The following is a 13,939-nucleotide window of genomic DNA, read 5'->3' as shown; positions in this document are numbered from 1 at the left end:
CCTTTCTGCCGCATGACTCTGACTTTGCCATTAACTCATTGAGTGCCAATGATGACTTTAGTCGTCAATTCGGATAGTAACGTTGAGTGCCAATGACGACTAAAGTCGTCAATTGCGTTTTTTGACAGTGGGACGTGGATCAAAGCCAGATCCATCTCCTGTAAAACTTTGGGGCATGTTGAATGTGTATAACCTATTTTACCGACCCATTAGGTGGCGACAGTGCTCTCCAGATTAGAGAAAGGCGAGGAAAAAAGAGAGAAGAAGTCATGAGGAAACGGAAATCGCATCGATATGCATGAAGCATAACGTTAGCTGTGCCTGTGAACAGCAGTCAATCTGCTGCCACAATTGAGCCCCTCCATCTCCGCTGCGATAGCCCCTCCATATGATTTAGTTGCCGACACCAGCGTCTTTCTGAAAAGTTACATTATTCTCAGCTGGGAGCCGGCGACACGCTGTGAAAAAGCGGGGGGATGCAGCGCACTTTTCAGTGCAGACAGAGCAAACGCAGAGCAAACGCAGCAGAGCCCCAGAGACACTCCCACGGAGGAGGAGGAGGGGGGTGGGGCACGCAGGGCAGTATACAACCATTGACAGTAAACACAGACCCAGACAGCAGCAGGCTCGATAGACAGAGAGACAGGCAAACAAGCTAGAATATCTGATGCCCACCAGCAGTAAATCAAGACCAGCAAGAAGGTGTAGGGTCTGCGCACGCAGGGGCCAGCGCTGCTGGTTGCAGCTAAAAAATATTATTTGGCCAAACAAAATTCCTTTGTTTTCACTGTTTTATTGAAGGAAATTATTTTTGAGGTGTCATTACATCAGAAAATATTAGCTTCAGAGTCAATGATGTGCTTGAAATGCTTCATTTCACAAAAGGCGGAATATCTCAGCTTCTAAATTGAAACGTGTGTTTTTGCTAAAATCAACCTATCTTCTCCGGCTGATAACTAAAGAACGGAAAATGATATCAATAAACTTTTTTTGCAGATGAGAGAAGAGAGTCTCATCGTTCTTTGTGCGTGTTCGGTGTTTACATAGTAATATCACACAATATTCTGTGGGCCTCGAGAAATCACTGAAAACGCTCTGAGACTGGCACTGCGAGCGTCCGTTCTCCAAAAGTGGCTGGCACTCAATGAGTTAAACTACAACATCACAATAGTTTCCTAATACCTTTTGTATTGACTATTTACTTTTTACTACATAAGAACATCTCATTTATATCAAAGTGTTGCATTGATTTATAGAAAATAAACAGTTAAACTTGGGCTACTGCCAATTTAGTCTCGCTGGCGAGCCTCCTCTCCCTTCCGTTCAAGGAGTCTGGCGCCGCAGGTCTCCATAGTGGGATTGCCATGGGCGGCGCTTAGCGACAGTGCCCTTGGAAAATAGTTTTCAACAATCCAACTTGCCGTTTTCAGCGTGTGGCAACGAGCTAGCGTGTAGGTTTCTGCTGTTAGCTTGCTAGCTAGTTAGCGTTGTTGTTTTCACTGAGGCGGCAGGGCACCATTTACAGCGACACACAGGGAGGAGGGAGCGGAAGCCGATCTGATTGACATGGTCGGAGCCAATGACAGAGTTTGTAATAAGCCGGGAGCGGACATCCGGCTGCCACCGAAACAGTCGCTCCAATGAGAGAGCAGCTGTAGAGCAGGGGAGGGTTTATCCCAGTTGCCTGTTTCCGTGGCGCCAGACTCCTCGGACAGAAGAGAGAGGAGGCTGGCCAGCGAGACTACTGCCAATGTGAACCTTCATACTGTACCTATTGAACATATTTGTTTGAATGGATAGGTAATGGAGAAGGTGTTTCTAAGAAAGTGTAGCCTAATTCTTTAGGAAGGCCACATCTTTTCATGCCTGAGTGTGAAGCAACTGTAGCATGACTCAATTTCCCCTCGGGTCAATCAAGTGATTCTGATTCTGATTGTGATGTTGAAATGCAGGGTGGCAGAGTATGGTGGGCTGCCCCTGCCATCCTGCATTTAGGAAATTCACACATGTGGTCACAGCTATTGCGAATTTGCACTTGGAGAAGAAAGTGCACGCATATTTCCTATTTTTACCACATATTTCTGGTAAATAAACACCTAGTAATAGGGGTACTCAGTACTGTACCAAGAAGTGTTACCACTTTTTTGCTCAGTGTGCCAAATGTCTTATACAACTGGACCACTAACCATTAATTGATGCGGGAATAGCTAACATTATAGCGCCATGAATAAAATAACAAATTATATAAAGGTATAAACGATTAAGAGGACATTCATATCCTTGACCTTCAAAGAAACAGCTGACCAGTTTCATAGTGTGGTTAAAGAAATCTCTCGTACAGGGTCATAATTGGACTCTGTTAGTGCTAATGGTAGCAGTTGGTCATGACTGGATTGCATCCAGTTGGCCAGTTCGGATTGGAGGAGAGAAAAGAGAGGGGAGGGGAGGAGAGAGCAGGGTAAGAGAGATGCCAAGGTGGGTGTGGTTTACACTATGGGGTCGTCCAAGGGTCACTTACTCCTGTCTTTATCAGGCTGCCTGACAGGCAATATGGCCACCCTCCACACACCATACAAATACAGCCCATCACGAATGACTATACTTTACATCCTAGTTCCTCATTGTGCGGCTCGCGAGACGCTGGCGGCTCTCGAAGCTTTAGTTGGCGGCTCTAAGAAATTCCTTTTTTTTTTTTTTTTCCTGCTCTCCCCAAAATTTCAATAAACCTTTATGGCATATTATTACAATACAACAATACTGGTGTTGACAGTAATAGAAGGTGCCAAATCATTCAAAACAATAAGCATTTTGCTTTTAGGAGTATTGTGCCAGCGTGCAGCGCTGTTCCAAAACATGTCAACGTGTGTCGTTGCCTGCCTCTCCTATTGACTTTGTCCTGCCAGTGCGGCTCTCATCGAAGAAATAGTGAGGATCACTGCTTTACATGATAAACCAGCATACTATATTTTACCTGAGAACACTTAAAGGGTTTAACTCCAAAACACTATACAGTACATCTATTTTTGGAAGAAAAAAGTTACCTGATGTACATAATTTTAGTATTTTACAAAACGCAAATTATTATTATCTATCTATCTATCTATCTATCTATCTATCTATCTATAAAAGGGAGCTAGGGCTCTGTCTAGCCTGGGTAAACCCAGCCTCCACGTGACCTGCTCTCAGACCTGCTCTCAGTCACTAGTGAGCAGGGTCTGTCTGAGAGCAGGTCACGTGGGGGCTGGGTTTACCCAGGCTAGGCTCTGTCTGTTTGTTTGTCTCTCTGTCTCTGTCCACTGACGACATCATCAGTGATGTCATAAATTCACTCACACGCACGCACGCACAACACACACACACACAGTCCCAGTGATGATGTCATCAGTGATGTCATAAATTGTGACATCACACACACACAAGAGACAGACACGCACAAGCCCTGTTCGGAATTGGTCCCTATGACAGAAATAGTGGACTATTTAGTGTGTTGCCATCTTTTTTTTAGTGTCCGAATTCTCAACTGTTAATTTGATTCACTATTTAGTCCACTATAAAATACCCACAATGCACAGCGATTTCTAGTGAACAGCGAATGTACCCTACATTTTCTCTCATCTACCACAATGCAATGCGGCTGTGTTTACCAAGGGAGAAGAAGAGTTAGCTAGTGTCCGAAACTCGTTTGATTGTTCCCCGTATAGTTCACTATATGATAAGCACTATGGAGAATAGTGAGTGAGTGAATGAGTGAACGATTCCGAACGCAGCTAAGTCCCAGTGATGATGTCATCAGTGATGTCATAAGCAAAATCAAGTCCCAGGGGCAGACACTGATAGAAAGACTCCCGTCTTCAACCATGGACAGCTGTATGCTGCCAGCTCCAGGACAGGTGGTCCAGCATCCCTGAAGTATGCCATCAAGGAGCAGCCAGGGCGAGTATGCGAGCTGCAGGGCCAGCTGGGTGAGGTGCAGGGCGGGCGAGGCCCTAGGAATCGAGCGCGCGAGATGCCTAGTCCTCTACAACAGCAACCGTGCTGTGTATCTTCAAGATACACAGCACGGTCTTTCTCTTGCGCTGCCATGGAAGGCAACCAATCAGAGGTAGAGAGTGAGTCACTACCGTAAATATCCTAAATAACAGGTTGCGCAATGGCTGTGAAATGGTCACTTTGCAGGGCACTTCAACATTTCTACAAAGAAATCTCAATTGTGCACTTATTGCTACTGTGTGCTGCTGCCGTGCCACTGGTTAACCCTTCGCGTGCCAGAGGTTACTGAGCCCTGCTCTCAAATCTGACTCTTTGTTTAAGGGCTCAAGAAAGCGAATAGTATTCAGTAACATTTACAGTAAGTAATAGGACATTTCATTCTCATGTCAACATCATTTGGTCAAATGCACATGTTTTCAAATGGTCTCATTTTGGAACAAATTGATTCCCTAAGATTAGATTTTCCAAACAAAGCATACTCCTGTTGTGATGGATATTGAACCAGCAACCTTTGAGTTACTGTCCATCCTTTCTTTCCCCAGGCCAACCTGCCACCGACCTTCGTGCTAAATATACAGTATATGTACCATGAGTGATGACTTGTAGGATGGCTATCACTTGTATACTGGACACTCTTCATCTGTGTCCATAACTTCTAATGAACTTGAACACTTGAAAGTGTTCACTGCCAAGGTCACATCTGTCATTTAGCCCACACAAGCGACACAGCAGGAGTATTTCATGTGGTTAAGGTAATATATTTAGCTCAGATAACAGCCAGCTTTCTGGCATAGCCTGATTCCTTAGCCCTTTATTGTACGTTTCAGTTCGGATGCATCTCATTTGACCCCGGTCATGAGACAGATGGTGGCTTTATAGTGTACGCCACGGTGTTCATCATATTTTGGTTGTCATTCCTCTGCCACAGCAAGACTTTGCTGTGGGAGTTGGTTGTGTCGTCTAAGGCATTCATTCTTTCAAAGTTCAACCCGTTCTCATTATAAGAGGCTTGCTGTGTTGCTTCTCTTTACTCTCTCCATTCACTTTATTATCATCTCCTCCCCTCCTCTCCCCTCTCCTATCCTCTCTTCTACTCTCCTCTGTTCTCCTATCCTCTCCTCCTCTCCCAACTCATATACTCAATTATCCTATCCTCTCCTCCTCTCCCCTCCCCCTCCTCCTCTCCTATCCTATCCTCTCATCCTCCCCTCTCCTATCCTCTCTTCTCCTATCTTCTCCTATCTCCTCCTCCCCTCCTCCTCTCCCCTCCCCCTCTCCTATCCTCTCCTCCCCTCTCCTCATCTCCCCTCTCCTATCCTCTCCTCCCCTCTCCTCATCTCCCCTCTCCTATCCTCTCCTCTCATCCCCCCCCCTCTCCTCCTCTCCCCTCTCCTATCCTCTTCTCCTATCCTCTCCTCCTATCCTCCTCTACCCCCTCTCCTCTCCTCCTACCTCATCTGTTCTCTAACTGGGAGGTGAAGGAGTAAAGGAGTCAGTCCATCTGTCTGTCTTTCTGTTCTCCTCTTCAGTGCTGCTGTTCACACAGGAAGGAGAGTGTGTGTGAGAGGGAGAGAGAGCGAGTGAGCTTGGAAATGACTGGAAAGACACTGCAAATGCAACCAGTATTCAACCATGGCACCTGAAGTGGAGTGCAAGAATGTGATACCAAGCTTAATTTCAAATTGTATTGAATTTCTGTTGAGGGTGGTGAGAGCTCTTTTCAGCTGGTGGTGGAAGCTGTTAACTACTGTCTGCTGGTATTATTTCATTTTTTCCACAGCTTTTGATGTGCTTGACTGTGTACACATCTGCTGCAAGGGATTTTTTTTTTACTGTAAGCTGTCTAGGCTGAGAATTACAAAATAGCAAAATTTGTAAGTGAAAATACAAACGGTAAGGACATATAACACACCATCATATTACTTTCTTGGCCAGTCTTCTTATTAATATCACAAAGTTATCAGTTTATACTAGGTATCTCTCCTGTATCTCTCTCGATATGCATCTCGAATCAAAAATTCTAAAAATATGTTAATAGGCATGTTTCACTGACAACCTGACAAATACAGGATTTGGATGGGAGTTTCTGAGTGGGAGTGGAGTGTCCCTCTGGCATGTTTTTCCAGTTTAGCCCCACCTCCCTGTGTGTTCCTATGATCACTATCTGTCTAGAAGTTTAGCCCCGCCTCCCCTGTGTTCCTATGATCACTATCTGTCTATAAGTTTAGCCCCGCCTCCCTGTGTGTTCCTATGATCACGATCTAGCTGTCTAGAAGTTTAGCCCCGCCTCCCTGTGTGTTCCTATGATCACAATCTAGCTGTCTAGAAGTTTAGCCCCGCCTCCCTGTGTGTTCCTATGATCACTATCTAGCTGTGTAGAAGTTTAGCCCCGCCTTGCTGTGTGTTCCTATGATCACTATCTAGCTGTGTAGAAGTTTAGCTCCACCTTCCTGTGTGTTCCTATGATCACTATCTGTCTAGAAGTTTAGCCCCGCCTTGCTGTGTGTTCCTATGATCACTATCTAGCTGTGTAGAAGTTTAGCTCCACCTTCCTGTGTGTTCCTATGATCACTATCTGTCTAGAAGTTTAGCCCCGCCTTGCTGTGTGTTCCTATGATCACTATCTAGCTGTGTAGAAGTTTAGCCCCACCTTCCTGTGTGTTCCTATGATCACTATCTAGCTGTCTAGAAGTTTAGCCCTGCCTCCCTGTGTGTTCCTATGATCGCTGTCTAGAAGTTTAGCCCCGCCTTCCTGTGTGTTCCTATGATCACTATCTAGCTGTGTAGAAGTTTAGCCCCGCCTTCCTGTGTGTTCCTATGATCACTATCTAGCTGTGTAGAAGTTTAGCCCCGCCTTCCTGTGTGTTCCTATGATCACTATCTAGCTGTGTAGAAGTTTAGCCCCGCCTTCCTGTGAGTTCCTATGATCACTATCTAGCTGTGTAGAAGTTTAGCCCCGCCTTCCTGTGTGTTCCTATGATCACTATCTAGCGGTGTAGAAGTTTAGCCACGCCTTCCTGTGTGTTCCTATGATCACTATCTAGCTGTGTAGACCTTTAGCCCCACCTTCAATTCCTGACTGTGTGTTCCTATGATTACTATCTAGCTGTGTAGAAGTTTAGCCCCGCCTTCCTGTGTGTTCCTATGATCGCTATCTAGCTCTGTAGACCTTTAGCCCCGCCTTCCTGTGTGTTCCTATGATCACTATCTAGCTGTCTAGAAGTTTAGCCCCGCCTCCCTCTGTGTTCCTATGATCACTATCTAGCTGTCTAGAAGTTTAGCCCCGCCTTCCTGTGTGTTCCTATGATCACTATCTAGCTGTGTAGAAGTTTAGCCCCGCCTCCCTGTGTGTTCCTATGATCGCTGTGTAGAAGTTTAGCCCCGCCTTCCTGTGTGTTCCTATGATCACTATCTAGCTGTGTAGAAGTTTAGCCCCGTCTTCCTGTGTGTTCCTATGATCACTATCTAGCTGTGTAGAAGTTTAGCCCCGCCTTCCTGTGGGTTCCTATGATCACAATCTAGCTGTCTAGAAGTTTAGCCCCGCCTCCCTGTGTGTTCCTATGATCGCTGTCTAGAAGTTTAGCCCCACCTTCCCGTGAGTTCCTATGACCACTATCTAGCTGTGTAGACCTTTAGCCCCACCTTCAATTCCTGACTGTGTGTTCCTATGATCACTATCTAGCTGTGTAGAAGTTTAGCCACGCCTTCCTGTGAGTTTCTATGATCACTATCTAGCTGTGTAGAAGTTTAGCCCCACCTTCAATTCCTGACTGTGTGTTCCTATGATCACTATCTAGCTGTGTAGAAGTTTAGCCCCGCCTTCCTGTGTGTTCCTATGATCACTATCTAGCTGTGTAGAAGTTTAGCCCCACCTTCCTGTGGGTTCCTATGATCACTATCTAGCTGTGTAGAAGTTTAGCCCCGCCTCCCTGTGTGTTCCTATGATCACTGTCTAGCTGTCTAGAGGTTTATCCCCGCCTTCCTGTGTGTTCCTATGATCACTATCTAGCTGTGTAGAAGTTTAGCCCCGCCTTCCTGTGGGTTCCTATGATCACTATCTAGCTGTCTAGAAGTTTAGCCCTGCCTCCCTGTGTGTTCCTATGATCACTATCTAGCTGTCTAGAAGTTTAGCCCCGCCTCCCTGTGTGTTCCTATGATCACTATCTAGCTGTATAGAAGTTTAGCCCCGCCTCCCTGTGTGTTCCTATGATCACTATCTAGCTGTCTAGAAGTTTAGCCCTGCCTCCCTGTGTTCCTATGATCACTATCTAGCTGTCTAGAAGTTTAGCCCCACCTTCAATTCCTGACTGTGTGTTCGTATGATCACTATCTAGCTGTCTAGAAGTTTAGCCCCGCCTTCCTGTGTGTTCCTATGATCACTGTCTAGAAGTTTAGCCCCACCTTCCTGTGTGTTCCTATGATCACTGTCTAGAAGTTTAGCCCCGCCTTCCTGTGTGTTCCTATGATCACTGTCTAGAAGTTTAGCCCCGCCTTCCTGTGAGTTCCTATGATCACTGTCTAGAAGTTTAGCCCCGCCTTCCTGTGAGTTCCTGTGATCACTATCTAGCTCTCTAGAAGCCATATTGAGCCAGAGAGGCAGATGGTTAATGGATACGATCTGCTGTGGTCCTGATGCCAGGTGTGCTGACCTCTACCTCACCCTGTTGGCACACCAGCGAGTGTGTGCGCGCACATGTGTGTGAGTCAATGAGTTAATGTATGCGTGTCAGTGTATGTGTGCATGTGTGTCCAGCATGATCTAGCATATGGTGGTGACTATTGATAAAGCCCTGTTGTGCAAACTGCTCGCTTGGCCTGTGTGTGTGCGTGCGTGTGTGTGTGTGTGTGTGCGTGCGCGTGCGTGCGTGTGTGGCGAACGCGCAATTGGCAAAATGTGTTGATTAATCTCACATTAAACAAAACATATTTTATATTGACCGACACTGTTTCTGTCTCTGTCATACACACACACACACACACACACACACACACACACACACACACACACACACACACACACACACACACACACGCATAACTACACTGATAAACAACAGTGACTATATTATCACGTCCGTCCTTGGCATAGTTTGACTGCTCTCATACTGAGTTGTGATTATTATTTTTACTGGCCCTGCTGTGCTGTTTGTTGAAGATCAAACCTCTCTTTCTCTCCCTCCATCTTCCTTCTTCTTTCTATGGCTTTCTGCCTCCCTGCCCCCTTTCCCTTCTTCCTCATGCTCTGTCCCTCCTCTCTCTCTCCCTCTCTCTGTCAGTTGGTAGTATGTTATCTTACTCTAGAAGTTAAAGCATGAACTATCTCCATTTTTGTCTCTCTGTGTCTGTCTGTCCCTCTGTCAGTTGGGGGTGCGTTCGTTCTAGGTTCCTACACCATTCTCTTTCTGAAGCTGTACTCCTATAAGGACGTCAACATGTGGTGCAGGGAGCTGAGCACCATCAAGGCCAAGAAACTGGCCCGATCACTGTCCTGTAAGTTACAGTGTGCACACACACACACACACACACACACACACACACACACACACACACACACACACACACACACACAGGTGTATGAGCAAGCACACACAAACAAATAAGCATGCAACCTAAGGCTAGCTTGAACCCCTTTCAATTAAATACATTCATTAAGGTCATTTTCATTAAAAAAAAAAAAAATTGGCAAGAGAGGGTTAGCATATCCAGCCTATAACAGAAGGAGTACAATAGTATTAGTAAATACATTTTCTGTCTCTGTTTTGAATTTGATTGAATGTGAATTGGCCCCCCTGACCCGTAGATCCCTTCCTCATGCTGTTACAGTGACATCTGATGGCAGAGTCTTGACACTGCAGCTCTTAGAAGGGTGAACGTCTGGGTTCAGCATAAGGCTTCACAATTATCGCTAAAATGTTAATCTTGATAATGAATCAAGATTGACATACCAAAATTATTTAAACGAAATATGTCCTAACTGTCCATATTTGTCTGTTTCATTTATACTATCCGGTACCAAATGTGTACCTTGAAAACATTGCCTGAAATGTACTACAATGTTACAGCAGGGTTATGCAATATATTATATTTTATAATAATATATAAATATTGCTAAATGAAATAATACTACTTAAGTTATGGCAACCTGTCTTTTACTTATTAGATAGATGTTCGCAAACATGTGGCAACATTTTGTCAAGACGTTTTACTGTGGTGTATGTCTGCAAATTAACTGCACATTTCATTCAAATATCAGTTATTGTAGTATTTACTCATATAAAATACAATATTTCTTAGTATATTTAACCATATAATTTGCACTATTAACACTAGGGATGCACCGATATGAAAATCTTGGCCGATGCCGATAACCGATATTAACATTGCTGCTATGGCCGATAACCGATATTTACCGATGTCGATATGATCTGTATAAAACCACATTTTTATGATCATCACATTTTGTACATACTGAAAAACACATGTTAACACTGAATTTGAAAAAGTTATGCATTTCTTTATTTACAAAGCCTTTGGAAAAGCCCATAAATCATAGATTTACTGCATTATTTCATATCAATGTGAAGAATTTGGCTGATAATGATAACCGATATTAACATTGCAACATCTGACCGATACCGATATGACCAATATGTTAAAAAATGACTAACATCGGCCGATACCGATATGATTGCCGATATATCGTGCATCCCTAATTAACACGTTGAGTGCCAATGACGAGATATCTCGGCTTACAGGATCCAACCGTTGAGTGCCAAAGACGAGATATCTCGGCTTAAATTTTTTTTTTTTTTTTTTGACGGTGGGACATCGATCAACCCCTTTTACGTCTCCTATACCAATATTGGAGGAAGAGAATGTGTATAATCTATTTTACCGACCAGCTAAGTGGCGACAGTGCTCTCCTGACTAGAGGAAGGCAAGCAAAAAGCAGCCATTCTCATGAAAATGGATTTGGCGAAAACGCTTTCGTTTTCGCGCTGATTGCTGGCGATGCGGGATTGCAAATTTGCATAATAGATTACAGGTGGAACACACTTTGAAACACGCAGCATAAATATGACCAGAATCGCAAAAGCTTCTTCAAAGCTCTCAACCAAAACTCCAAGAAGCGAGCGAGTCCATCCAGACTTCCTCAAACAGCGGCCGCGCAGACAGGCAGCAGCAGCAGCAAAGCAGTGAGACTGGTGACAAGCTTGTGACACGGCCGCTGCAGCCAACAAGAACGCCCACGGAGGGAGGAGTTGGAAGCAGAGGGGGGTTTCCTGCTGTTATGGAGGAAATTACTGTTCAAAACTATTGTTTAGATGTCTGACGTCTTACTGATGCCAAAAATGAATGGTTAAAGTGACTGTTCTATCGAATTTCACAAAAAGCCGTTTATCTCTGAATAATTTTTCTGACGCTGAAACCATGCTGTATTCAACTGCTAATGCTTACATAACTACTAACTCTACAAACTAACTCTTTTAGACAGAGAAAGCACACATTCTATTAGTTCTTTTGAGATATTGTGTGTTCACAAAATCTTAGCAGAAAAGAATCCTCGGGTCTTGAAAGATGAGCCAGAATCCTCAAAAAAACCCTCTGGCACAACCTACCTACAGTAAAAAAAAAACGTCTGGCAGTGAATGTGTTAAGATGTTGGAACTCTTTATTTTTATATATTTTCAATATTTTATTTTTCAACTTTTCTTGAAACAAATCAAGAACAAGACAAACAAACAGAACACAGGGAAAAAAACAACTTTATTTTTAGATTAATTCTAAATTTCTGCCACAGGTCCCTCAGCGCAGCACCTCAGTGGAGGAGACCGTCAGGTCTGTTACCCTGGCAACCTCACTATCAGAGGTACTCAACTGGATGCTACCACTGTTTTAAATGGACCTGAATTCATGTGATTTTGTTGCTGTCATTCATCACTGAGTTATGAATGTACTTTAACTGTTTTGTCAAACATTCCAACTGACCTCCCTCTCCGTCTCAACAGATCTGTATTACTTTGTCTTCGCTCCAACTCTGTGCTACGAGCTGAACTTCCCTCGCTCTCCCACCATCCGCATGAGTTTCCTGCTGAGGAGACTGTTTGAGATGGTGAGGAAGACAGGCTGTCTTAAATATTTGATGTTTCCTGCTGAGGAGACTGTTTGAGATGGTGAGGAAGACAGGCTGTCTGAAATATCTGATGTTTCCTGCTGAGGAGACTGTTTGAGATGGTGAGGAAGACAGGCTGTCTTAAATATTTGATGTTTCCTGCTGAGGAGACTGTTTGAGATGGTGAGGAAGACAGGCTGTCTTAAATATCTGATGTTTCCTGCTGAGGAGACTGTTTGAGATGGTGAGGAAGACAGGCTGTCTGAAATATCTGATGTTTCCTGCTGAGGAGACTGTTTGAGATGGTGAGGAAGACAGGCTGTCTGAAATATCTGATGCTTCCTGCTGAGGAGACTGTTTGAGATGGTGAGGAAGACAGGCTGTCTTAAATATTTGATGTTTCCTGCTGAGGAGACTGTTTGAGATGGTGAGGAAGACAGGCTGTCTTAAATATTTGATGTTTCCTGCTGAGGAGACTGTTTGAGATGGTGAGGAAGACAGGCTGTCTTAAATATTTGATGTTTCCTGCTGAGGAGACTGTTTGAGATGGTGAGGAAGACAGGCTGTCTGAAATATTTGATGTTTCCTGCTGAGGAGACTGTTTGAGATGGTGAGGAAGACAGGCTGTCTGAAATATTTGATGTTTCCTGCTGAGGAGACTGTTTGAGATGGTGAGGAAGACAGGCTGTCTTAAATATCTGATGTTTCCTGCTGAGGAGACTGTTTGAGATGGTGAGGAAGACAGGCTGTCTTAAATATCTGATGTTTCCTGCTGAGGAGACTGTTTGAGATGGTGACGAAGACAGGCTGTCTGAAATATTTGATGTGTCCTGCTGTGCTGAGGAGACTGTTTGAGATGGGGAGGAAGACAGGCTGATGTCCGTGTCAGTCAACAAACACTAGCTTTACAGTAGCTTTGTGATCAGTTCAGTACAGCGCGGCCTAGTGGTGAAAGCATTTGACTCCTGGCCAAAACACACACAAAATGAGAGCAGGTGCCTCTGCCTCACTGTTTGATGTTGCTGTAAGTAAGAGATGGATTAGCGAGTCTTGTCCAGGAGGTATCTCTTGTACTCCTGCTTCACTGTACAAGGAACAGGATTTAAGCCCCTTGCATATGAGTCAGCTAGACCAAGGCTTACTGTATGTACTTTGGGAGCATTTCAATCAAAGCCCATACTTTTGAATAGGAGGAAAATACTGATATTGTTGACTTTTAGAGATTGTCCAATGTCAGTTGTACAGCCACTGTTCCAATAGCCATAACCAAAGTAATTTTGCAGTACTTTTTGAAATCTAAAGAAAATGTAGACGTGTTGTCACAGCTGGAGATGTCCTCAACATAATTTGAAGAACTTTGTAATCCTGTATTATTGTGATATAGTCATTTATAACGAATAATTTGAGTTTGGATGAAAGCTCCTGATTATTCCTTTGGTTATTATTTTTTTGTATTATTTAATGTAACTTCTTCCTTGTTTTCCATTGATTTCATTGGAGAAAGTTCATGAAAACACCACTTTATTCCTGGGAAAATGCATTCACCCACTCTGTCAATATGTGTCTTTGTCCCCAGCTGTTCTTCACCCAGCTGTTAGTGGGTCTGACTCAGCAGGTAAAACCTACTCATGTTATCCCAAACTGACTGCATGGTGCTATATCATTCTGTATTTATTCAAGAATTGTAAGGCTGCCTTTAGATGGTGAAACTTTCACGCAACTAGTTGCAGGTTGCAACTTGCATGAAACATAATTGTCATGCAACTTGGCCTTTACACAAAGCAATTACAAAATAATCAAGTCTCAGGTAGTTTGTTTCACAAAAACAAGCTAGCA

The 13,939-nt window shown here is 44.0% G+C and overlaps 1 protein-coding gene across 1 annotated transcript in view; it reads left to right on the top strand.

The window, feature by feature from the left end:
- dgat1b (diacylglycerol O-acyltransferase 1b) overlaps nt 1-13,939 on the top strand; it is a 60,337-nt gene that overhangs the window by 33,444 nt on the left and 12,954 nt on the right. Inside the window, exons 7-10 of the mRNA XM_083633306.1 lie at nt 9,352-9,480; nt 11,792-11,860; nt 12,000-12,103; nt 13,680-13,718. Of these exons, the coding sequence (XP_083489432.1) occupies nt 9,352-9,480; nt 11,792-11,860; nt 12,000-12,103; nt 13,680-13,718 (341 nt within the window). The remainder of the gene's footprint in view (nt 1-9,351; nt 9,481-11,791; nt 11,861-11,999; nt 12,104-13,679; nt 13,719-13,939) is intronic.

This window comes from Poromitra crassiceps, assembly GCF_964638095.1.
Source record: "Poromitra crassiceps genome assembly, chromosome: 1".
Lineage (NCBI taxonomy): Eukaryota > Metazoa > Chordata > Actinopteri > Beryciformes > Melamphaidae > Poromitra > Poromitra crassiceps.
Note: the sequence above shows the minus strand (reverse complement) of the source record. Positions and strands in the feature narration are given on the sequence as shown.